This window comes from Brienomyrus brachyistius, chromosome 1, assembly GCF_023856365.1.
Source record: "Brienomyrus brachyistius isolate T26 chromosome 1, BBRACH_0.4, whole genome shotgun sequence".
NCBI lineage: Eukaryota > Metazoa > Chordata > Actinopteri > Osteoglossiformes > Mormyridae > Brienomyrus > Brienomyrus brachyistius.
Genome location: NC_064533.1, coordinates 31,041,240 through 31,068,267, shown reverse-complemented (window position 1 = coordinate 31,068,267; position 27,028 = coordinate 31,041,240). Strand labels below are relative to the sequence as shown.

Sequence of the window (27,028 nt, the reverse complement as noted above, 5' to 3'; positions counted from 1 at the left end):
AAAAGGTTCCACGTACAAAAAAACTCATTTATAAGAATGTTAAGTGTAGAACGAATGATGATTAAAGTGCAGACAACAACAATCATGCTTATCAATCAATGCTGGGAGTCACCCAAGAGAATTTCAAGAATGAAAAGATGCATGGAGTGTGTTTCCTGCGACATGGAAGATAAACGGTACATGTGTTTTTGTGTTCTCAGGTTTTCACTGAGCAGAAACCTTGTAGGATCCTAAAACTATGTTTTCAAAAATGCCCTAATATCCTGATACATATAACATTGATAATATTAGTTACTTGTCTTGTCCTCTTTGTCTCCTGTCTTGCTGCACTGGTGTAAAAACCAGCGAAGGGAAGGTAGCCTCTGTTTCACACTTCTCATTGAGACGAAGGGTCTGATTGTGGCAAAGTGCTGTGCGATGCCCCCTGGGCTGCTGCAGGGTCTGCCTGCGAGCTCTGTCCAGCTGACTGTGTCCACTGTGAGGTGCCACTGCTGAAGGCAGGGCTACAGAGTCTCAAAAGAAAGGATTTGGGGTGAGACGAAGCCGCTTCTCCTGGGTGTGACGTTCCCTAGAAGCTCCCTGTGGGACGCGGCGGAAGCAGCAGAGCGAGGCGGAGGCCAAAACGAAACGCAGGAATTCGTCCAGCTGTGGCGGAGCGAGATTCGCTGGTGACGCGAGCGGGCTGCGGACACACAACACGCACAGATGTTAATGTGTCACTGCTCGGGCTGCTTTAATGGCTGTGTACACACTGTGTAAACAACAAGGCCTCACTGCGCGAATGACTGGCTGCTCGACGTCTTAATAACTGTGGCTCTTCGTTCGTGGCTTCCTTCCCCAGCGAGGGCTGCCTGTCCTCTCGCTTTCTCCTGTCACTGTTCCCATTTACCTCTTCAGGATGGGAAGCTTCTGCCTTGAATATTACTGTAGCGTGTTGATTCAGCTCCTCTGGAATTTCATGAAGAATCAGCTCCCCCTCCCCCGCTTATTTTACATTTCATTCAGTATTTTTTTTTTCCCTTTCTTTTGAGCAAAAGAGGCCCTGTGTCATGCGGTGTGGAAATTTATTGGGGTGGGGGCAGGAATGTTTGTCGAATGGGACAGGGGCTTAGTCATGTGACAGGAAGGGTCATGTGACACTGGTAAAATGCTGGGCAGTGTGCATGTGGCTGGGTGGGTCCCTGGCAGACCCTCAACTTTCTGTGTTACCCTTCTCATGGGCTGCCTGCTGTGCAGCTCCAGCGACAGAAGATCCGTTTCTGTGCTTGATAAGCAGCAGGGTTCCCGCTGGATGTTAGGAAGCAACCTAAGAGAATTTCATTTCAGGAATTGCAGACGTGGCCATTTCAGGTCCAGAAAGTAAAAATCCAAACCAGGATTTTGTTTTAACCAACCAGTTGAGTATAAAGAGTCACAGTTACAGAGTATTCAACTGGTTAGTTGAAACAAAATCTTGCTCTGGACTTTTACTTTCTGGACCTGAAACATTTGCCTCTGAGTGCATGGGCTGTATTTCCTGCAACATAGAAGATAAATGGTACATAAGTTTGTGTTTAGTGCTCTTTCAGCACAGGTTTCCATTGAGTAAAACCCTAGAAAACCTTAAAACTGCCGTAATATTCTAATACATATAGTATTGATTATATTAGTTAGCAGAGGTCCAGAGAGTAAAGGCGAGGTCCAGACCGGGATTTTGTTTCAACCAACCAGTTGAGTACTCTGTGACTCTGAATCTTTATGCGCAACTGGTTGGTTGAAGCAAAATCCCGATCTGGACTTTTACTCTCTGGACCTGAATTACCCAACCCTGTTAGTTAGTGCTTGATTGTTTGGTTTTTGTCCTCCTTGTGATCTCTGCACTGTTGACAGGAAACACACTTGAGTGTCATCAATACTGTTCTCTTTCTTTCATCTTGTGGACGGTGGGAGAGCAGAGAGGCCGAGTGTGGGATGAGATTGGAGCTCGATAGAGTGGAGGCTTTGCCACCGGGCAGCATGGAGATTAAAGACTAGCATGGAAGGGGGGAAATGGAGCGGCTCAGATCTTTTGGCACGGCTGTGTCCCTGGCTGAGGTGATGATTCGGGAGTGATTTCTGTGGGAAGTGTGGTGCGTGTTTTCCCCGGCGGAGATGTGTGATCACGTCAGACTGGGGAAGGATTGTAGTCATGCTCCCCCTGTCACAGCCTTCACTGGCAGTAAGCATTTTTACTTTGCTTGGAAACAAGTTTGACCTTTTTTTCCAGTTGGGATATTAAGGGATATTTTAGTAGCATGGGGTTTGTCACAAAAAGACCTTGTATTTTCTTTCTAGAAATGTAATTACTGGAAAATTGCAGAAGCTTCTCTCTGGAAGCGGCTCCCATTGACTCCTATATTATTCCACTCTCAACTTTTAAGCTTTAAAGAGTAATTTGAAAAACTTTTTATTTTTATACTAGAGTCATACTGGAATCCCAAGGGTTTGAAGTTTTATCTTCGAATGTGTTGTTAGTGTACTGCTCAAACTTTCTACCCCACACTTTCCAGAAAAGGCATTCAAATTTCCCATCCATCCATCCATCCATCCATCCATCCATCCATCCATCCATCCATCCATCCATCCATCCATCCATCCATCCATCCATCCATCCATCCATCCATCCATCCATTTTCTTACCACATCCTTTTCAGAATCTTACACAGATATACTGTATTACAAATGCTATTTATGAAATGTCAGCTTTTGGTAGAAATTACATAGATAAATGTACCATGAAATGTTCGATCTGATGCTACAGTGGGTGCAAGAAAAAAGCCCAACTCATCTGCTCCCAGAAAAACACGAAAGGTGCCAAAAATGTAAAAATGTGGTACATGACTTCATAAATACCATATAATGGATAGTGAAGCCCTCCCTGATCAGACAAAATGATGGGAGGGTTATGAATTTATAAATATTAAGAAATGAAGAGTATACTATGAGGTGTCCATATATGGACATTTTTCATCTACGATGACAATACCAAATATTGTGCAGGGGTCTATTATTATCTATAAGTCTATTATTAGGGGTCTTGGAAGCGTTGGAAGCAACTGCTTGCAGTCTCTTACTATCTCACTATTTTATGATTGTCTTGTTTTATAGGTGTGGATCTGTGAGACGAATGTCGTCAATATTTTGATGCCCAAAACGTTTTTCAAAAGACAGTAATGTCTCTCTTATTGCAAACATGTAGACTGAATTTGATTTTCAGCTGAATTGAGAGCTGATCACTGACAGATGTAGGTTTAATGTGTTTAATGGCTGTCGATTATTCCAACAAACAAAGGCTGATGATTTTGCGGCTTTGATTGAAACTCCCCATAATGCAAACGCCTGCATGTCATTGTGAATGTGAAGCTGTTGTGTCTTTCGTCTTTGAATCCTGCATCGCTCTCCCCGCCAGCTGTGAGTAATAAATATTCTGATGCACAGCTGTTTGTTAAAAGCAGAGGGGGTAGGAGACATTCTGCTGTTGGGGCTCCCTGCACTCTTTGGGGTTTTGACACATTTCTTAATCCTATCTGGAAAAAAAGATCAAATAAAACAAAAGTAAAATAAAATATTGAGTTCTTATGTTCTCTATCCATCTCGCAATCTCGTCTTACCCTGGTCAGGGTTCCGGGGGGAGTGGCACCAAGGTTGGGGTACACCATGGAGGAGATCTATCCAGAGCACATGCACATATGGTCAATTCAGAGATGGTAATTAGCCTAACTGCATGTCTTTGAACTGTGTAGATGCACTTAGTACTGCAGGAGTCCGGCAAGAACATGAAACGTCCTTGTATAATGATCACATTTCTTAAAAAAAACCTTATAAATACCAAATACCTCCTTGGCATAAATATAGCACTTCTGGGGGGTAATTATTTTACATGGGTTCTCCATAATTGGAGCATGTAGCTACACTTGGTTGGGCATTGTGAGAGGTTGTTTTCTGCCCGTGTTCAGACGCGGTCAAGGTGAAGGCTTTTTCTGACTTTAGCAGCTATATACTTATGTGACAAATCTCATTCTCCTCTCGAGGGCTGGGTGGCGAGGAGCAGAGCTGCCTGAACCTGTCCCCCCTCCCCCCTCCCCCCTCCCCATCCCCCACAACTTCTAACAGCACCAACCCCATTCCTCATGATACTTATATTATTTCGTTATGTGTCAGATTGAATATGATCAGTATCTATTGATAAACCTGTGTAATTGTCCCCACTGTGCAGGAAGGGCATGTGTGCAGGGATTAAATCTTTAGTGATGACGATGGGGGGGGTGGGTTAAATGAACGTTAAAAGGAAATCACATCACACTGTGCACAGTGTCCCTGTTTATGATCCTATTTCCTGTGCGGTCCTGTCAGCCTGCTCTCACTGGACTCAGACCAGAGGAAAACATGCTGTCTGAGAGCCTGTCATCTAGCAAGGCAAAATCACTTAATTGGGACTTTCTTGAAGCCCGCTCACCCTAATTTGCATTAGTCCACCATTGTCTAAATGGACAGAGCAGAAATGGGTCTCTTTTACTGTAGTTTACTGAGGACTAACATTAGATATGCTATGACTGTAATATTGACCCTTGTAATGGGTTTTAACCAACCTGATGCCCTATTTTAACTTGTTTATGTGGTTTGATATTCTTACAGGAGTAATTTAGATAAAGCACAGAGGGGTATTGCGGTTGGCTGAGTGTCGCTCTGTGGCTGCGACGTCAGGTTACTGATAGAGGTCTCTCCTCACAGCTCACGCCGTCCAGACGTTTCTGCAGTCTTGCATAAGCTGCATCTTTTCATGCATGTGTGCCCACACAGAGGTCTTTTTGGTGGGTGGGGATCACGCCAGGGAGGGAGGACCGCCGGACCCGGTGGGGGGTAGGGACAAGCGCTCGCAGCCTCTCTTAGCACTTGGACGCTCTCCATCTCCAACTGGTCCTGTGCGGCAGGCTGGGATCTGAGCTGCGATGACGGCCTACATGTGGGACTGAGAGAAGAGAAAACTCAATTACCACAATGCTGCCGGATTGTTCTTTGCCGGTCGTATTCAGTTCCTCACAATAGAGTTGGGCTGTATGACTGAAAAACAATACCTCGATATCTTAAGTTACCATATTGGTATTTGATATATACTGACAATATTAATGTTTCTCTAAAATACTTTTTAGAAGTCAGGATAGAAATTTACTGAATATATGTACGGAACCCTAGAAGATACAGGGAGGGGAAGAAAACTGATAGCTGGAAAAACTTAAATGTTCATAAAAAAGGATTCCAAGTATTTAATAACCAGGTTGCTCAAAAGTTAAATGTACTGAGTAAGATTTACAACCACATAGCACTGCAAACAAACGTGTGCTGTACTGTCTCGCCGTAAGGTGAGCAAATCTGTTCTGCTTGAAATGTTTATTAGTAGATCCTCCTCGTGGAATTTTAGCAGAGCGATGTTTGCAAAATGCATTTCTAACAATGTTAAAATAATTCCACTCAGCAGACATTTTTCTGACTGTTTAGTACGCGGGTGTGCAAAGCAATATGGGTCACCATTGTATAGGGAATTATCGGTAGTAAAAATTGGCACATTTTTGATATATCACACAGCCCTTCCTCACGATTCTGACAAATGATGCGTTTTAAAATCTGTGCATGTCTTAAAAGCCTGTCAGCTGGAAAATGTCCTGTTTATCCCAGTGACTTACTTTGCCCTGTATTGTGTAAAAGTACCTTGCATGTTAGTTTATGTGAAATTATTAGCAAACTATTTTAAGAAGGAAGATGCAACTGCAGCCCTGAAATATAGGAAACCTTTCCCATTAATTAATTGTATTACTGTTTGCCTGCGTCCATGTGCAAATCTATGGTGACGGAGTCAGTCAGATTTCTGCCACAAGTTGTAATGAATGCTGAAACATTAGCAATGGCAGCACTAGAGATCAGGGTGAGGCTCTCAAAGCCCTTGTTTCTGACAAGTAAACATGTCACTTAACTGCACAGAATCTTACTCTCACAGAACGCTTTACTGAGAATCTCCTGGTTATTTTGGAAAAGATATTCTTCATAATCGTAATGTTAATTATGTTCATAAACTGTTTTCTGTGCATGGATATGGATCTTTTTAAATCTGTGGTATCCTACTAGTTAATCGGTACTGTTAGTACATACATTTTATAAGTGTAATTGCAGTGAAAAAAATATGAATTGAATGGAAGGTGAGTTTGACGTTCACAATGGTCATAGTGTCCTTGGTGTTCTGTTCTTTGGCCTTGGGTTAAAACAATAAAATCCTGTGTAGAAATCCCAGTTTTGGCTGCATAAACCACATTACTTGCTGCTTTGTACTTTTCTGTGAAGGAATCGGTAGCTTTTGTTCATGTAACAGAATAAAGACCTTGGAGAGATGGCTGAATCCCAATACTTAAAAGGATTCTCACCTCACCAATAATACTGGTGACACTTGCATGGGGTATCAAGGTGAAAGAGAAGAATTGCAAGAAGAAAAAATGGGGGATTTGGGGATAGAGCTTGCAAAGACTCCAAAACAACTCTGCCTCTAGTGACTAGCAGTGGTACTGCATCAGATTGTCAACAATCTATGTGTTGTTTCTTGAAATTTGTCAGTTTCATTGCTCTTATTTATAATGGTGAATAAGGCAGTGTTGTTTTAACCCCCACAAGTAGCAGTGACCATTATGTACAGACAGAACCAATGATGTGGATAAAGATCAGTAAGGTCATTATCATGTTTAAGAAACAGCATCTGGGAAGCCAAGCCATTCCATGTTATGTTTATTCATGAACTGTGGTTTTAGTGGGGCTCAATTCTGATTGAGTTACCAGGTTTGTGTTGCGTTCTGAGTGTGCGGCATTCCCCGTAATGGCATCTAGGTTAAAGTTTGCAGTTCAGGACTGAACTATTCAACTGACACCTGGACATAAGCCCATCCTCACCAGCCTGATGAAAGATGACATTTGTATTCATGCTTTCCTGAATATCTGATGGGCTGAGCATGAATGTTGTGGTTGTAGATCTTTGGGTTTGTTTGTATTTAGTATAGCCAGAAAGACTAAAAACACCAGGAACAATATTCTGACTGTACAGCCCTAAAAACTTATTTGCTTACATCCAGTGGTTTCTTGCTGCCATAAAGTATATTAATTAAAGACAATGGACAAAAAAGTTAAAATTATTGTCTGTTCCATGTATTATTATGAAAGTATGTTCATGTATGTCATAGAAATATAACTTTATCGGTATCAACATCTGTTAAGCACCCAATCCGTCTTGGGCAAATAAGATTGTTTTCACCCTATAAAACTCTGCACTTCAGACATGACTATAAACATGCTTTTGGATCTGCTTTTGATTTTGGCTCATTTCTGCTGGGAAAAATAAGTTTTCTCAGTTTAATTGGAGTGTTGGTTGAGTTATAGGCTGCTTAGTTATGTGCACCCCGCCGAGACGGTGCAGCATTTAACTGATTCTTGTCTGCACCTAGGAACGTATTGCAAATTACCTCTGGTTACAGACCAGGACCAGTGCAGGCTTCTACACTTACTCACAGTGTACATTGAACACTTTTGTGATGGAAAATGTATTTCAATCATTTTCTTTCCCCTAGTCTTTCACATCGCATTTAGAATAGTAGTCACCAAGTCAATACATTATAAATAGGCTCCAAGTCTTTGTGGGTTATGTCTTTGCACATTTTGATTTTGGAATTTTTGCCCAGTCCTCTATGCAAATTTGTTCCATCTCTGCCAAGTTGGTGTTAGTGGACAACAATTTTTAGGTCACCATAGATTTTCAGTGGCGTTTGATTGGGTCCTGATCCTCTTCTTTTTAATCCATCCCTTTGTAGTGTCTGTCATGTGTTTTACAACATGATCATAGTGGTGGCTTCTGGGTTGAGCCTTTTTCCATGTTGTTGAAATGGAATTCTCATGCTGCATGAAAAATGGCTTTGTGCATTTTAATAACCTAGCCCAACTTCTCCTGAAATCTGTGTTTAGTATTATTCTTTTTAAGTTCAGTGTGGTTCTTTGGCATGACTTATTGTATCCAGTGTAATCTGTAAATCAGTGTTATATACACTATATGGACAAAAGTACTGGGATACACGTCTTAATGATTGAATTCAGGTGTTTCATACAGACCCATTGCCACAGGTGTATATAGTCAAGCACCTAGCCAAACGTGGTGCTGTCATAGGATGCCTCCTTTGCAATAAATCCGTTAGTGAAATTTCTTCCCTGCTAGATATTCCATGGTCAACCATAGGTGATATTTTTACGAAGTAGAAGTGTTTAGAAACAACAGAAACTCAGCCATGAAGTGGCAGACTACGTGAGGTAAGAGTGGGATTGGCGAGTGCCGAGGCACATAGTGCATTAAAGCCGCCAGCGCTTTGCTGACTCAGTAACTGCAGCTCCAAACTTCCTCTGGCATTAACTCCAGCACAAAGATTGTGCAGCATGCTTTTCGTACAGTGGGCTTCCATGGCCGAGCAGCTGCATGCCAAATGTCACATACATGCTGCCACTGGACTCTGGAGCAGTGGAGATGTGTTCTGTAGAGTGACAAATCATGTTTCTTTGTCTAGCAGTCTGATGGGTGAATCTTGGTTTGGCAGATGCCAGGAGAACGTTACCTGCCTGACTGCAGTGTTCCTACTGTAAGGTTTGGTGGAGGAGGGATAATGGTATGGGGTTGTTTTTCAGGGGTAGGGCTAGACCCCTTAGCTCCAGTGAAGGGAACTTTTAATCCTTCAGCGTACCAATTCTATGCTCTCATCTTTGTAGGAACAGTTTGGGGAAGACCTTTTTCTGTTCCAGCATGACCATGCCCCAGTGCACAATGCAAGGTCCATAAAGACATGGTTGGGTGAATTTGGTGTGGAAGTACTTGACTGGCCCACACAGAGCCCTGACCTCAACCCTGTGAAAACAGCTTTGGGATGAACTAGAACAGAGATTGTGAGCCAGGTCTTCACGTCCAACAGCAGTGCCTGACCTCACAAATGTTCTTCTGGACGAATGGGCAAAAACTCCCACAGACACACTCCAATATCTTGTGGAAAGCCTACCCAGAAGAGTGGCAGCTGTTATAGCTGCAAAGGGGGGTCCAGCTCCACATTGATGCTTATGGATTTAGATTGGGGTGTTATGAAAGTTTTTGTAGCTGTAATGGCCAGGTGTCCCAAAACATTTGTCCATATAGTGTATTTTTACCTTAAATGATCCATTCTTGTGTTGAACACAACATGGACTCCGATTTCACAAAGTAAGATCTTGTTTGTGTATTAGTGTGATTTGGAAATATACAGTAATGCACCTGGACCAACACAGATTGTTAATACAAAATTGGCAAGTAATTGTCAACACAGCCGAACAAGAAATAATCATTGATGTTGAATGCTGGAGGGCATAAGATTGCTTCATTGAAATATCCATGTTATAAATTTGAAAATATTTTTTTAAAAAGGAAATAAGAAACCTTAGATAAAAGTTTCTAATTAGAAATGGAATCACTTGGCGTCATGAAACTCTGAGTAATATGGTGTGTGTTTATTTGAGTTCACGCGAGCGTTTATAGGTCATATGCTGAAAGTGAATATGATGCGAAGAGACTATTGTAAAAACCGATTGTACGGAACACTGAATGGACATTTTGCTTTATTTATGTGCCATAAAATCGTTCTCACTTATTGATTGAGAGAAAATACGCTCAAATGCCTGTGTGCATTTTAGTGGAAAACACGTAAAAAATATTTCTGTTGACAACATAAAGAAGAGTCGCTTGCTATTTGTCTGGCAGTGTGAAGGAGAGTCCCGTACCGTTTATTTGCCAGCGTGAAGGACAATCCTTTACCATTTGTCTGGCTCCCTAAAGAGTCCCTTACACCCAGCTAACAATTTTTCATTCTTAACTGTATTGTTCAGTACTGAACTGTACTGACCATTGCAATTAAAGTATTGAAATGTTCAGAGTGTCCAGTTTCCTGATGTCCCCAAAACATTGTGCCACTACTACAACTACTGCCACAACTAAGACTAATAATGTAAAAACAAATAAACGGCCTGGTACAGCAGCAGGTAACTCTGTCACATTTTGCTTCTATTGTTGTCGGTTCAAAGCTGGATGCCACGTTTGCATATATCACTATTATGAAATACTATTTTTATTATATAACAATATTTTTCAACATTGGTTACATTAAGAGGATGTTTAGGTAATAAAGTTATGCTAAGATTGGCAGAACCTTTGATGAAATGCAGAATGTAGAAATAATGTTCCATTAACGTTACAATAGGATCGTTCTCTGCCGTCTTTGAGAAGATCTTTACATGACGTTCCCTGTCAGCTGGGCTGCACTGTATGTCGAGCTGTGTAAGACAAGCCACTTACCATTTCTCTGGCAGTGTAAAGGGGAGTGTTTACCGTTTGTCTGGCAGTGTGAAGAATCGGTTACCGTTTATTTGGCAGTGTGAAAGAGAGTCCCTTACCGTTTTCTGGCACTGTGAATTAGAGTTGCCCATCATTTATCTGGCTGTATAAAGGAGAGTCCCTTACCATTCGTATTGCAGTGTCCCTCTGGTGGAGATTTCCAGAGGTGTTATGTCAGATTACATTGACGTCACAGCAGAGAGTCTCATTTTTTTTTTTTTATCAAGTTTTGTGTGTCAGTAATGATTAAGATGTTCAGTATTTTGGAGCTTAATATTCATTTGTATAAAGGATAGTATAAAGTGACAGGGTTGTGGCCATCAGTGCAGTACAGAAAGCCGGGGTTGGGGGTAGCTGGTGACTACTGACCTAAGGTGTTTCAGACGGAGCCCTGTGTCTGAGACTCCCACAAGAACTTTAGGTCTCCCTCTATTCAGACGGGGGGAATATAGATCTATGAATCTCCAGATTCATAGAGAGAGACCCCTGCTTGTCTGCTGTACAGTTCAGCAATGGGAGAAACCGCGCAGTGTTGGACTACCTACCTGATTCAGGCTACGACAAACCAACGTAGACTGTGCTACACGCTGCCTTCAAAGTCAAGACAGGTGTCCTCATTTGGCTGCATATCCAGTTTATTCATGGGTTTCCTAATATAAACTTAATATAAGCAGAGCAAAGACGACTCAGTAGTACAAACAATTGGAAACCCCTCATACTCTTGCCTTGCCTACGGCTCCCCTTTCAATGTATACTGCTAACCCTGCAGTTAGCAGTACGGATAAAACAAACATTATCATGATAAATGTCCTAAAACAGCCCCTTTGGTCCAGTGAAATAATTACATTATTATGTGCCTTATAGGGTATATGATCTACAATATGATCTGTATGCCCCAAGAGTATTATATCAGTTAATTATATTGTCTCTGCAGACTGCAGAGGTTTAATTTATGAGTGCTACTGTCTCTTGGTATTTTTGTTCCATCCAGAACCCAGTGCTGAAGCCTTTCTAAGCCACACCTTCTGCTGCTGCAGTCTGCTTGTCTGCTCCTTTTGTTGGTATCTATGGTCTGCGGAGCCTTGACCTGCACTCCGCTCGGTCTGTCGCTTTCAATTTGTTGGGACTGTGTAAAATTGGCCTGCCGATGATTACTACTGCCCATTGTTTATGGAGTTTTGATCTTCCTAGAACTTTACAATGCATTGTGATTGGTCCAGCGGGCTTGCTGAACACCAGACCGCTTACCCATCTGCTCGTCAGGTCTGGAGAACATTGGCCCACTCTCTCATTGTGTCATCTCTGAGTCAGGGAACCGGTCTGGGTGTGTGGCCTGATATCAGCTGATATGTGAGGAAAAAAGAAAGAGTGTGTGTGCCTGTGTTTGGTCTCGAAGCATCCAGGATCTCACTGCTATTTCTGCTACTGGAACTCGCTGTGAGTGGTTTCTTACCTTGTCTTCAAAGCCCCACCTATTTAGGGGACACCATCGGCGTCCACAGGTTCCTGTTCTGGCTGAACATGCCTTGGCAACAAATCACATGGACAGCTTGAGTGCACAATGGCAGCAATGTGGCTCACTGACTGAACACAAATCATGTTTTCATTCATCATGTGTAGTGGTTAACAGTAATTAATTTGGATGTGCGTTTTTATCCTACAGAGGGCAGTGTTGTGCTGTAACCGAAACACATTGCCCTCTGTTGAACCAGGTAAAGCAATGACACTTGTATGGGGCTGGTTGTTATTTGGTACTTTATTTAAAAGGTTCACTGAATGTAAATAAAGAAAATTTCACACCCCATTATACACCCACTGAACTGTAGGAGTCAATAAACATACTCAGTTAGGGTGAAGTAGTGTTAAAATAGTGATGCTGTCCTCTTTGTTTACTATGCGTGTGCGACGAGAAGATTTAACCGTTTTCATCGTGTTGAGTTCCTTCCATGATCTTAATGACAGCTATTGTTGTTGACTCTTTCTAGGGTGCATAGACTGCTTCCCGGCGCAGTCTGGGATTTCTGGATCCGGATTACTGTTTTTCACAATGGCTCACCATCATTTTTTCCGATTGAATGAAAAACCAGAAAAATCTCGATTTTGGGAAGAAAGGGAAATTTTATTTTAGGCCTGAAGGCTGTGAAGTAGTGCTTTACATTGCCGCTAACATAACTTCTGTTTTATTAGACTGGGACGAAGTCATTTGTCATCTGGCTCTTCATGTCTTTTATGCTGGTTTCAGGCTTGCAGAGGTTCTTCACTCTGACAGATACATGGGGTTATGTGTCCTCAGCATAGCAATGATAATTAGCTTGTGAGTAATATTCTCAAGAGGTAGTATGTATAGATGGAAGTTTAATGGAGCTCGTCTCATACTCTGCTGTGGAACAGTTCAACGATTCATACTTTATTTGAACGAACCTGTAACAAGCCGACAGATTTTGCTTAAAGTATGAAAGGATCAGTCCTCTCAGGGCAATCTGCACAAGAGAATGTGGTGTCAAAGGCAGCAGAACAGAGGCGAAACCATAGTCGGAGGAGAGAAGCACGCTATACGTTCCGTCAACAAATGCGGCTTCAGTGCTGTGGCGGCGTTTCGATAAAGGTTCATGCACGGCTGGGTTGTAAAAAGGTCAAGCACTACCAGGAAATGGATCTCTTTCAATTTCAAAAAAGTGGAGTCTATGTGAAAGTCATTCTCTTGATTATTCAAAGCTCTGTTACATGCGGAGCCATATTAGACTTCTTGAGTAGGTGCTTGATTACAACGTCTTAAGAGACTTGGACACATAATTATAATTATCCTCTGAATATCAAGCATCAATCTCCCCCAATTACCAATACGGCTCCGTTAGCTTTATGGCCATGAAATATGTGGTATTTCACTTGGTGCATGGTCATAAACTTGTAACTAGAAGCCAGTTAACTTGTTCTTTAAAACAACTTGCTCAATGCTAAGCATGAGTAGAAGCAGCATAGACCTGTAGATTGCCATAAGAATCTGCCAACAAACTTTGGATCCTACCTGAAGCATGGCAGTTTTCTGTAGTGTTCCGTCAGATGTTGAGGACTGGACCAGACCACAATCTTCTTCCTGCTCCTTGTGTTTTCATTCATTTCGTTTACTGTCAGTTTTCTGATAAAGTCTCGTGATGTATTTAGCTTTTTTGTGGCTGAACAGAGAAGTGACTGAAGGGCTAATCAGTGATCAGATGAGAAATGTTCACAAGAGGTATCAAGTCGTAATATTTCATTTAAGAAAAAGCGTAATAACAGGTATACATAGCCAGTTCAGGGTCAAAGTTTTCCAGTACAGGGTCAAAGTCTGTCCTAGGAAAAGAATGATGTAAGGCAGTGGATCACCCTTGGTGGGACTCCAGTCCATTGCAGGGCACACACACACACACACAGAGGAAATTTTGATTAGCCTTCAGACTCCAGAGCAAATCAGCAATGCAGAGTGAACATCTATACCACGCAGGCACCTAGCAGGAATGAGCGTTAAACCCACAACCCACACATGCAGACTCTACGCACACAACAAGAATGGGATGTGAAACCACAAACCATAGGGATGCCCACTGCACTATTATACAACCACAATTCTATATTATCAATCAAAAGAATACAGTTACAGTATACATTCAATATTGTATTTCTCTTTTAAAGAAAAACTGGTATAATTCTCTGTGGCAGCACAAGATTCTAAGTAAAAAAGCCATTTATGAGGTACCAGGTGTTTCGCCTATTGACATCTGTCAGTAATTTTCCAGATGTGGTTCTAATATTGGTCTTTCCACATTTCTTTCTGGAATTCTTGTTTCAATCCCTCTAAGAGGTCTTTCTGGATCTTTCCTGATCTTCCAGCACTATAATGATATTGTGATGCGTGTATCCATGGGGGTTTCTGGGCTTGGTACAGGAGTGATTTGCCATCGCTTTATTCTGCTCAGTTTGAAATACATTCACCACTGTGATGATCCACCCCCAGCTACATAGCACTTAGCATCCCTGATGCACATGGGCCTCCTTGTCCCGGCAAGGCGCCGTACTGTGACAAGATGCTCATTGTACTGATTCTCATATCTCATGCACCAGAGGTATCCAGTGGGCCACAATGTAAATTTTAGCATTTAGGCTACAATAGTCTACACAGAAGTGGTAAATGAAGTCTCGATGCGTATTGACCGGATAGTTTTAAATTGCCTGCCTGTGTTTTATTTTCCTGTCCCTTAACCCATTTGAGACCTGTTCTATTCTGTACACTCATTTGTACTTTGTTACTCATTTGTAAATGTCCAGTGAGAGATTTTATTCCTCAGATAGACAGCAAGGAGGTAGACAGCCTGAATACCCTGTATCCTCCCTGTTCTCACTCAGATACTGTCCTGTTCTTTATCTTTAAATCGAGAGCTGATGTACCAGTAATCTTCTGTTCCTGACTGCGACAGAGGAATTGACAGGGAGCTGAAACTATACTACTATACTTTCTCAGTTCTTTCATGTGGGTTTCCAGACACTCTTGCCTCCGCAGGTAATGTGATGTCGCTCATGGTAAGAAATTCAACCTGCACTGTGGCAGTGATATTAATGTTAAGAGGCGTGCTGATTAAAGCAGAAACTGGCTCTTAAAACAAGGTTACATTTGTGACCTATTTGCCTTGTGCTCTTAGTAAAAAATATCTACTGGAGGGTTTTTAATGGCTGTTGAGCGAACCTGTAAGATAATAACACAAAGGGCGGCCAAAACATCCTAAGTATAGTAACAAAAAAGTGATATGTGTCCTTATCAACACCTTTCAGAAATATGTACTGTGACGTCATTTGTTTATTCATTCACAAAGAAGCTTTTGAGATTTGCATATCTTCTGCATTTTCTTGAAATCATTTGTATTTCAAATGTAGACAGTTTTGAGCCAATCTAGATAAACCCCAAGACAGAAAATATTCACATTAAAACATTTTCTACTTGTACTGTTTGTACTGCATGTCCCTATGGGTAAGTACAAAGCATTTCCTTGTGCGTGCGTGTGTGTGTGTGTGTGTGTGAGAGAGAGAGAGAGAGAGAGAGAGAGAGAAAGAGAGAGAATGCTAGACCAACACTAACTGCATACTTACCTTGAGGATCACAGCTGGAATGATGATACGGAATGGTTTTACTGGGCTCATTCTTGCAATTAAGTATTTTAGCCTTGCAGTTCCACTTTAATCGGCTTTTTAAGGACTTTAAATGCTTTTTACACTTAAAATAAAAGACAGAAGTGACACTTGCCTGTCATGGACACTTGTGAATTGCTAATTTTGACTAAAGATGATTTTCAGGAGCTGATTTTATTAAGCCCCTGGAGACATATGCAGATAATCCTTCAGAAAAACACATCATGCAACAAATTCATCGAAAATCTGAAAATATAATATCTTAAAAGCTGCCATTGGAGAAAACTGAAAATGATTCCCTGACCCCTGATATAAAAGGAGGAATGCAGAAGTAAACAGTGTTTTAAAATGCTTGCTTCTGACTGACAGCAGTTGGAGCTGAACGATTGTGATGGATTGAGTCAGATGTTTGGAATGAGAAGATATAAGGCAGAGAATATATGGATTCATAAGGGAACAATGGATACTGTTAGTGTAGGCAGAGGATATGCAGGACCATGGTGGAGGGCTGGATACTGTCAGGACCAAAACGTGACATGAGAACCTGCTTTAAGGCAGAAGATACAGAACCATGGTGGAGGGCTGGATGCTGTCAGGACCAAAGCGTGACATGAGAACCTGCTGTAAGGCAGAGGATACAGAACCATGGTGGAGGGCTGGATGCTGTCAGGACCAAAATGTGACATGAGAACCTGGTGTAAGGCAGAGGATACAGAACCATGGTGGAGGGCTGGATGCTGTCAGGACCAAAATGTGACATGAGAACCTGGTGTAAGGCAGAGGATACAGAACCATGGTGGGAGGCTGGATGCTGTCAGGACCAAAGCGTGACATGAGAACCTGCTGTATGGCAGAGGATACAGAACCATGGTGGAGGGCTGGATGCTGTCAGGACCAAAACGTGACATGAGATCCTGCTGTATGGCAGAGGATACAGAACCATGGTGGAGGGCTGGATGCTGTCAGGACCAAAACGTGACATGAGAACCTGCTGTAAGGCAGAGGATACAGAACCATGGTGGAGGGCTGGATGCTGTCAGGACCAAAATGTGACATGAGAACCTGGTGTAAGACAGAAGATACAGAACCATGGTGGAGGGCTGGATGCTGTCAGGACCAAAACGTGACATGAGAACCTGCTTTAAGGCAGAAGATACAGAACCATGGTGGAGGGCTGGATACTGTCAGGACCAAAGCGTGACATGAGAACCTGCTTTAAGGCAGAAGATACAGAACCATGGTGGAGGGCTGGATACTGTCAGGACCAAAACGTGACATGAGAACCTGCTTTAAGGCAGAAGATACAGAACCATGGTGGGGGGCTGGATACTGTCAGGACCAAAGCGTGACATGAGAACCTGGTGTAAGACAGAAGATACAGAACCATGGTGGAGGGCTGGATGCTGTCAGGACCAAAACGTGACATGAGAACCTGCTTTAAGGCAGAAGATACAGAACCATGGTGGAGGGCTGGATACTGTCAGGACCAAAACGTGACATGAGAACCTGCTTTAAGGCAGAAGATACAGAACCATGGTGGGGGGCTGGATACTGTCAGGACCAAAGCGTGACATGAGAACCTGGTGTAAGACAGAAGATACAGAACCATGGTGGAGGGCTGGATGCTGTCAGGACCAAAACGTGACATGAGAACTTGCTTTAAGGCAGAAGATACAGAACCATGGTGGAGGGCTGGATACTGTCAGGACCAAAACGTGACATGAGAACCTGCTGTAAGGCAGAGGATACAGAACCATGGTGGAGGGCTGGATGCTGTCAGGACCAAAGCGTGACATGAGAACCTGCTTTAAGGCAGAAGATACAGAACCATGGTGGAGGGCTGGATGCTGTCAGGACCAAAACGTGACATGAGAACCTGCTGTAAGGCAGAGGATACAGAACCATGGTGGAGGGCTGGATGCTGTCAGGACCAAAACGTGACATGAGAACCTGCTTTAAGGCAGAAGATACAGAACCATGGTGGAGGGCTGGATGCTGTCAGGACCAAAGCGTGACATGAGAACCTGCTGTAAGGCAGAGGATACAGAACCATGGTGGAGGGCTGGATGCTGTCAGGACCAAAACGTGACATGAGAACCTACTTTAAGGCAGAAGATACAGAACCATGGTGGAGGGCTGGATGCTGTCAGGACCAAAGCGTGACATGAGAACCTGCTGTATGGCAGAGGATACAGAACCATGGTGGAGGGCTGGATGCTGTCAGGACCAAAGCGTAACATGAGAACCTGCTGTATGGCAGAAGATACAGAACCATGGTGGGGGGCTGGATGCTGTCAGGACCAAAACGTGACATGAGAACCTGCTTTAAGGCAGAAGATACAGGACCATGGTGGGGGGCTGGATGCTGTCAGGACTGGTGGCCCTAACTGATTCATTACAACTTTGTTATCAAGCCCCAACCTTTTATCAAGACCTTTAGGTACAAGAAAAACTAAAGAGGTAGATTTCTTAAAAATATAGAGTGTTTGAATGCCAGACATGGTTCATTCCATGAAACAAAGTAAATTCTTTGCTTAGAGAGTGTAAATGAATGGTAGAATTTATGTCAAATGTACACTGTTGACCACTGTAGGCCATAGGATTCCTCTGGAGAATAACGGGTCAGATGTGTTTTCTGTCACAACGCTGCAGGTCCACCTCAGAAACATATTAAACTGAAAGCTATGAAATGGAATTTTTCCAAGGCTCTGCGTACCGGTTTTCGCCCCCCGCTGGAGAGGAGCCCGCTGTATCAGCTCCCTCTCTGCAATGCTTTGTGTTGGCTGAATTACCTGCAAGCGCAGGAGGTGAGTTAACTTTTAAGAGTTTTTAATTAACCTCTTCCGTGTTGCACATAAATGGCATTTTTTTTATTCCTCTAACAAAGACTGGAAAAGCCGGATTCAGCCCCAACATTTGAGCATATATCTCTGAGGTCCACCTTTCACATTTTTTTTTAAACATGAACTGCATATTCAAAAATGTAAATGTTTAAATCTTCTGAACACACATCCTGGCCAAGAATGTGGGTTAAGGTGGGCGGAGCTTAATCCCTGGGGGCCTGACATCCGCCCCCCACCCCAGCTACCCACTGGCCCCTGTGCCCAAGGCCACCAGCAGCCTCTTACCCTAGAGGGCTGATCTGTCAAGCTGTGAAACAGCGTTGTGAGTGATGGTCTGGGTTTCATGGTGCTGACCGTGACTTTTCCTGTGCACGAGAGATGCCTCAGTAGGCGACTCCGGCATGTAAACACAGTCATGTAGAAGAAACCATTTGAACCAGCTAAATGCCATAATAGTGACCCTTGGAGTAAAGATTCAGCTGGCAGCCATATCAGTTTGGATAGAGAATGATGGTTAAAGACTTCTGCTCTGCACTGCCTCAGAATGGCTCCAACCACCCCCACTCATGCCCTGACCAGGATGGATGGATGGATGGATGGATGGCTAAATGTTGGAGAGGAGGTAGACTGCTTGATGCACATGTTTTTCCTGGAGTTACCTGTCAACAGACAGTATAAAATAAATAAGAATGTATTACAACACAACAGGCCTGTTTTAAGTAATCAACAAATGTTACTCTGGATATGGATGGGAGAGGACTGTCAGTTGAGAATCGTAAATTTAAAAACAAGTTTAAAGTGCAGTGCAATTGCAGTGTCATTTAGAAACAAACAGTTGTCAATCGTCTCTTTAAATAATCATAATGTTGTGGATGTCTTTGTGTTTTGTTTGTTTATGGGTTTTGTCATTAATTTCTCACTTGTAACATTGCAAAACGTCCCAACAGGGGCACTAACTTTTGAGGAACAGAAACTATTTTGCTCCACGAAACCTGCCAAAAGTTTCTGCGGCGAATTGTCAGCTTTCATGTTGTTGAATTGTACTGGAGCAATGTCAAGGATGATTAATTGGAATAAAATGGGTTTTAAAGGGCAGTCCACACACTAATAGAAATGCACCGGCATGTGTGTGTGGTTTTCCCTCCCAGGTCCCCCTCGTCCTCCATTGGATGACCTTTATGGACCAATCTGTACCCTAATATAGCGGAGATTATAATACCCTTACAGATTAACCTGCTGGGAATCGATCTGCGGAACCTCTAGACGCACAGCCTTAAAGATCTACGGCGTCTCATAAATGAAAACCATATAAAAATAGAAAGGTTGAAGGCTCCTCTCTGCAGTTATTTTAGTGATCAGTATTGTGCTCTGTTCGCCCCAGCAGACAGCAGAGTGACGGCTTGCTCCGACAGCCGCTCTCTGCTTGTGTTGTAATTGCTTACTGATGGCATCCTGAAGCTCGGGATTGGTGGTGGCACCTTGTCATTCACTATCTCCCACAAAGAGATGCCTCTGAATGGGATTGCATATGTGCCTGAAATGCCCTGCAGTAGCAAAACAAAGTTTTTCTCTTTTGTGGGAATGGAGTGGAGCTCATTGACAGTCTGAGTTTGTCTGGCTGCACGAGCCGCGTGTGCCAGTGAGCTCAGCTGGCGGCACAGATCTGGGGCTTGATTGTCTCTCACTGCGCTGCCTCTGATGCTGCAGACTTGTGCCTGCCGGTCGCTCAGGTTTGTATTTGTTTTGGGGGGGGCTGCAGAGTTCATCGGGCGCGTGTGTCATTTACCGCAGTAACGTCACCCTGTGGAATTGGGGCCCGAGTTGCTGTGCGAGCCTTTGGCCCAGTAAATTATGTGATCTTTAAAGGTTGTGTTTTCAAGTCCGAAAGGCAAGCAGCTACAGTATGCACTCAGCCACTGCTTCATTGGGGAAACGTTAACCAGGTGTTTTTGCCACAGAACTACAACTGACTGGATTATCCTCGGTAAACTCTGGACGCCATCCTGCGTGAAAAACCAGGATAGATGGACGTCTCTGAGACACCTTAAGCTTTTAACGCCCCACGCTTACACACCTTATGTACGGAGATGCAGACACATTATTCTCTCTTGATAGATGCAGGTTGGACCTTGGCTTTAACAAGCAGGTGTCCCTAAGTAAGTCGTCATTGACTATAAATTACAGATGTGTCAATGTACTGGCTGTGACAAATGTGCTTATTTAACATTGGACTCAGTGTGACATGCTGGGTCATCTGCGGTTCCCCGTAGGAAGAACAGTATCATAAAAAGTCACAAAATGTCACAAAAAGTCACAAACAAACACTAACTGTAAAAATGCAAAAACTTGGGAATCTCAGCATTTTTCTACACTTAGTGCCACATTTACCTGGATTTGCCCACAAATGCGGCCATAACCTCATTATCGTGTCTAATGGACCTTCTAATGTTGGAATGAACCATAAACAGGAAATGCAGCAGGTATATAGATTACATCTGTTATCTGGTACTGGGATTATCTGACCAGTGGTTGGTAACTTTTTTTTATCTGGAAACTGACCACTCAGGTAACCTCTCACAAAACAAGACCTTTTGGCTGAAGGAGAGGGTGTGTGGTATGCTCTCTGTCTGAATGAACGTGGGGGATTAAGGCCCCCATGTCTCCGCCCAGCAAAGCACCTCTTCGTTGGTGTGTTAGATGCGCCGTTCCTTTCGGGAGGTGTGCCACTGGCGTACCAGGGAAGCCTCTGTTTGCAAAAGAAGGGAATAACTATTACAGAGATGAGATTCCTGTTAAATATCAGAAACTAAATAAAGGAAGGAGTTGTACAAACATGACAAAAACGATGACAAATAACAACAAAATGCCTCTGTGTTCACAATATTATGACAACATGATTGCACGGCGATAACCCAGCATGACGACTGTTGCACTTTTCAGCCAGTGATCATGGCATTTACGGCGTGAATATGATTCCGTAGCTAACCGGTGAGAACTGGATAATCTATTCGTGCACCCATTTCCCCTAACCGCTTAATCTGGTGCTCAGGGCATTGTGGTACCGAACACCAAGTGATCGCAACGCACATGCAAACACAGGAAGGGCAATTTAAAAGTGTTTTTGGCCTGCGTGGTGTGATGGTTCAGTGCTTAGTACTGTTGCCTCTCGCCTCCTGTTTGTGATTTAAATCCCCCTACAGTTGCAGCAATGGGGCGGGGGCGGGCGTGGAAGCGGGGTGGGGGTGTGGTAGTTTTCAAGGTGAAACGTACTGTATGAATGAGTAATTAAGCAAGGCATACATAGTAAATGAATGATATTATACTAATTAACTTGAAAAAATGCACCAAAGAACATGACTCTCCCAAAGTAATCTTAATTCCTTAATTCCATAGCAAATGTGTATTTTATTTCATCTACTTAATTTGTGTTGACATTTTATATAACAGTTACACGGTTTTTTTTGGTTGTTTGATATTGGGAAGTTAAATGAGTCCTGTCTACTCAGTGGAGATTGTAGCCCATGTGGCACCTGGGGCAAGCATCACCTTTGACCCCCTCACCTCCACTAATTTTACCCTCTCCCCAGTGAAGGTGGGGGTGGATGGTAAAAGATGTCAAGCAGGTGGTGGTTGGCTCAAGCAGTTCGCTAAGACACCCCCTCAGAAGAGGCCTCCCTGAGCAATCCCCAGAGACTGACATGTCAGGTCCAGAAGGTAAAAATCCAGACCATGTTTTTGTTTCAACCAACCAGCTCAGTACTCTGTCACTGTGACTCTTTATGCTCAACTGGTTGGTTTAAACAAAATCATTCTCTGGATTTTGCCCTGTGGACCTGACATGTCCACCAATGGCATTCACCCATCTCACCCTTTCCCGGATCCACCCAAGGTCTAGCATATATTAGAGTTTCTTTGTGGATTTTTTTATGCATAATTTTGTTATAAGGCTCAGGTAACCTCTAATAACATATTTTTAAAAACTGACTAATGGTTGTAATGGAGTGATTTGAGGCCAGAAAACATAAATAACAAAAAAAAAATTATAAAATGAGAAATAAATCTGTGAACAATACACAGATAAAGCATAATGGTTATTTATTGTTTTTTTCATTGTGCTTTTTACATATTCAGTTGTTGTTTTTGTGCAAAACCCCACAAAAGTGAGGATAAATGAGAAGAGTCTTTTCAGCATCTCAGGTCCAGGAGCTTTGCTCTAGGGCCCAGTAGTGATATCATTGCTCTGCCAACAAGGATTTGAACCCACAACCTTCCAGATGTGGACATAGATCCCTACACACCATTTTTATTCCCTATTCTTTATTCATTTAAATAGCTTTTGACTAGCTGGTTAGACCCCGAGCTGTAGTGTGTGGGTCACAGTATAACTGACTTTGTCTGGACTGAGTGATCACTTGTCAGTCAGCAAGCGACGTGGGTTAATGTTTTAGCTCGCTGGCACACAGGAGGCCTTTCACATGCTAATAAGATTTTCACATGCTAATAAGGTTCCCATCAGCGCCAAAGGGTGGCACTTTCACTGTGTGTCAGATAGCATCTTCCTTGTACACCAAAACACCATGCACTGCCCGTCATGGCCACCAGGGGACGCTGCAGGACCTCCGAATCGCGCAGGCCAATCAGAAGGCGGCTGCCAGTGACTCAGGCCTCCAGTGGCTGATCGCTCTCCCGCTGTCTGGCTCTTTCTGTCTCTCCCTCGGTCTGGCTCTCTCTCGCGCTTCGCTCTTCCATTTCTCCTTGCTCATTGTCTCCGTTCCGTGCCTGGATGAAGGCTTCCGGAAGGAGCGGGTGCTGATGGAGCACGGTCACACGCGGCCGGTGGAATAACGGGAAGCCCAGTGTGCGCGTGAATAGCAGCAGCGCTACAAGCTGAGGTGCTTTTACTGCCTTTGTCCGTCTGTGTGTGTGTGTGTGTGTGTGTGTGTTGTTATCTGCCTGCCTGCTTTGTTCTGTGTGCATGCCTGTGTGTTTTCCTGCTCCTTCGCAATGTCAAATTCTTCATGCTCATTTTCTGTTTGCTTTATTTTCTGTCAGCAAATGAGCATATCTATATTTATTTATTTCAATTGTATCCAATAGGATTGTGAGGAATGCGCACTGACATTAAATACATATATGAACATACACAAAGAAAAAGAGAAAAATATATTCCTGCTGTTTTTCTCACTGGCTCCATTTTCTTCTCTTGAAAATAATCCTCAAGCTTTGTGTGTATGTCTTTCTGTCTGTATGTGTGTTTCTGTGTGTATATGTGTGTGAGTGTGCATGCCTTTGTCATTTTTTTTTTTTACATTTTATCCACTTCTTATTTTTTTTTCTATAATTAAAATGCATCATGTTTTATCCGCCTTCCGAATCCTGTAATATTTTGCTGCCGGTTAAATCCAGTGTTAAATGTCAGCGACCAAAGTCTCTCGGATGGAAAATGAATGCCGTCGCCATCCGAGAGATTAAACGCTTTTCTGAGTGCCAGGTGTTGACTCTGGAAACGTGGGTCTCCATCTGAAAGCCCAACAGTGACCATTCACTTGAAAGGGAGCGGTTGCCTTGTCCACTGCAAAACCAGGGCATCCTGTAGCCAAAATACAGGATGTCAGCACTGAAGCTTACAAAAGCTGTTGCCGTCTTCTTCCCTCAGGGGGTGTTATTGACAAAGACCTCCGTCACTACCTCAACCTTCGCTTCCCAAAGGGCTCCGTGGACCACGAACTCCAGCAGACCATCCGGGACAACCTGTACCTACGGACCGTACCCTGTAAGTAGTCTTTTTTTGTCCACCTGCTGTAGCTTGTGGTGTATGCAGCTATGGAAACTCTACACTGGAGCAGCAGTTGTGTTTAGACAGTTGGGGATATTCTGGGCCGAGACGTGAAATGCCTCTTTAAGTGGAGTTTCTGAACCCCTGTGGCAAAGGCTGCATTTGCACATGGACATTTGGACAGCTCCAGTTGGGTCCTCTGTCTAGCCACTGCTGGTTTAAGACACTCCAGTGCTTAAGTGGGCTGCTACTCACTGGTACACATTCCCTGCATGGCTTTGTTTTTCTCTTTGAGTAGCAGGGACATTTCTTGCCTACCGGCGCCTCTCATTATCTGTTGGTACTGAATAAAAAGGCGGCTGCCGGCACCTGTTTTTTCCCTCTTCAAACACTGAGAGGCTCTGATTGCGGCTTTTTAAAAGGAAGCCCTACCCTCTGTCCGTGTTCAGAGTTTAAGCCTGTTGGCAAGATGAGCTGTGCGTTCTTGTCTTCCTGTAGATGGCGTGAGGCACAGCTCAGCTGGCTCACGGCTCTATGCGCGATCCCCAGATAAGCTGAGGGATTTGTCTCAAGACGACCTGCCAACTTGATCGAAACCTTCACCCTACGGACCCAATGGAGGTTTCAGCAGTTCTCAGCTACTCTAGGAGCATTTCGGCTTTCTGTTCACGTTTGATAAGAGCTCATTGTGTATCGGGTACATGGTTAACCCGAGACACAGCCGTGGTTAACGGGATAAGGATAGGAATTTTGAGACGTACTCCTGGAATTCATAAAGAGTGCATGTTTAATCCATGACAGGATAGATCCTGAATTTGTAACTTCTTGGCAGCTCAGAAAATTGTTCCATGTAATCTGAGGGTGGGAACACACAGTTCAGATATGGTTTTCACTTCGTATGAGGCCAACGGAGGAAAAGAATGAAATTTACGGTAGTTTGTGTGCCTATATGATAATCAATGACTGGAGGCTGAGAAGAGGGATTGCAAAGATGCTGTGATCCCTTCCTAGGAGCCAACAGGATGCGATGTTGAGACTGGATGTGAGACGGACTTTCCCCGGCAGACTGTGAATATGTCCTTAATGTGTATGAAGGACAGGGTGTCCTAGCGGGCATGGTGCATTAGGGAGCTGTTAAGGTAACCAAAGCTGAAGACACATGCATGTTTTGGAACCTTGTGATCCTCTAGCCTAGCAGTTCTAGCGTATTCTGTGGAAAGTGGGCTGTGGCAGTTGGTGAATCGGTGTTGTCCTGTAGCAACATTTGCTGTATAATGATGAAGAACCACACGCCTTTGTGCAAATTGGTGACCTTTGTGTGAGCCGGACTTCTGTTCACCTGAAGCGTAATGTCATGTAGAAGATAAATCATAGAAGCTGTCACCTCACACTTGTACCTGAAGAGCTGTTTCGTAAGCGTGGCAGTAAATTGGTCAAGTGTATGAAAAAAAACACTGTTTAACCAGTTACAGATGTGATTTTTGAGTACGAACACAATTTGTGAAGCCACAGACCATTTACGAATAACTGTTTATCATGTTTTGATTGTGATATTTGTTCAGCAGCTTTGTAAATTACACTATGATTAGTTCTGTTAAGATTTTTAGTCTCTTTAGTGCTATCCTAGTAAGAATAGCGCAGCAGATATATATTTTTATGTCTGATGTATTCAGTGAAGACAAGCAAAAAAACCCACAGATTCTTGGACTTGCGACTGAAATGTCCTGCATTTCTATCCCTAAACAATAAGCAGGTGTGTTTATGGCTAAAGTGTTTAACTGAAAACAGAGATTCTTTGAATGGATGTAGCTGCATGCAATCTAAACAAATCCAAAGTGCAAAGTGTGGACAGATGAGATGATGAACAGTGAAGAACCCTGAAGGACTTCTTGTGGTTTTGGGACAGAGGTTGTCTGTAGGTATCACATGGCTGCTGTCAGCCAGGTATAACCTGAAGCTGTCTAGGGCAGTCCCAGTAAGGCAGAGTCTCCAGTTGTGATATCATCCAACAAGGCCAAAGTCCATTGTAAAATAAATATGTGCTGTGTTTAATCAACCTCTAGGCCTTCACAGTGAGGGTCTCAGTGCTTGGATTGTCTTGATTGGTTAGGTCTACGAAGTCTATTAAACTCCCTATAAGCCAATAGTTGCATGTTCCTAACCTGGACATTTCTTTTAAACAAGAGAGATATATGCCAGAGTCTTTTCTGACATCATCTCGAAGAAGGTGGTGCACTGTGTCCCGTCGATGATGCTACATTTGTATAGCAATTCAGCAGAAGAAAAGCGTGTTCGCCATGAAGTAATTTCTTTGTCGAGGTCGGAATCACATTTCCGTCCTATTGTTTGTGTTCCCTTGTGAGTTATGTAATTGTTTCTGAGTGGTTACAGTGTGGTTAAGGGTGAGTTCTGAATTCTGAGTCTACTTCTCGGTCCATGTCAGTTTGGTGTGTGTGTATGAGGGAGGTTTGTCGTAGACATGTACATCAAGCTTTGTATAGATTTATGATGATACTGGGAGGGGGGGTTCTAGTTTTTAACTTAATTTAGAATTATGTCGTACTTTTTTGGGTTACAATGAAAGCTTTATTCTGCCCTGAATTTAATATCAGCCATTTTATTTTGTAGAATATATTTTTGGAGATGCATAGCTTCTGTTGGGTGTCCCATATGTATACAAATCTGTGTCTAAGAGCAAGCCCTACATTTCCCTGCCAGGAAACAGGCTGGGTAATAGTCCACAAATTCACCATAGGTTGCTTTCTTCCCCTTGAAGATGATCATGTGAGCCTTACCATTCGATTTATT

At 43.1% G+C, this 27,028-nt stretch overlaps 1 protein-coding gene across 8 annotated transcripts in view; it reads left to right on the top strand.

The window, feature by feature from the left end:
• LOC125751800 (membrane-associated guanylate kinase, WW and PDZ domain-containing protein 2-like) overlaps positions 1 to 27,028 on the top strand; it is a 91,320-nt gene that overhangs the window by 6,229 nt on the left and 58,063 nt on the right. For 6 of the 8 annotated variants that reach the window (XR_007400794.1, XR_007400795.1, XM_049031083.1 and 3 more), the window contains exon 2: positions 24,101 to 24,217. Coding sequence is in view for 5 of the 8 variants with exons in the window: in XM_049031083.1 (XP_048887040.1) it covers positions 24,101 to 24,217 (117 nt within the window). In the remaining 3 variants the exon portion in view is untranslated. Of the gene's footprint in view, positions 1 to 18,284; positions 18,409 to 23,162; positions 23,337 to 24,100; positions 24,218 to 27,028 lie in introns of those variants that run through there. The other 2 variants (XM_049031125.1, XM_049031143.1) reach the window with 2 other exon arrangements.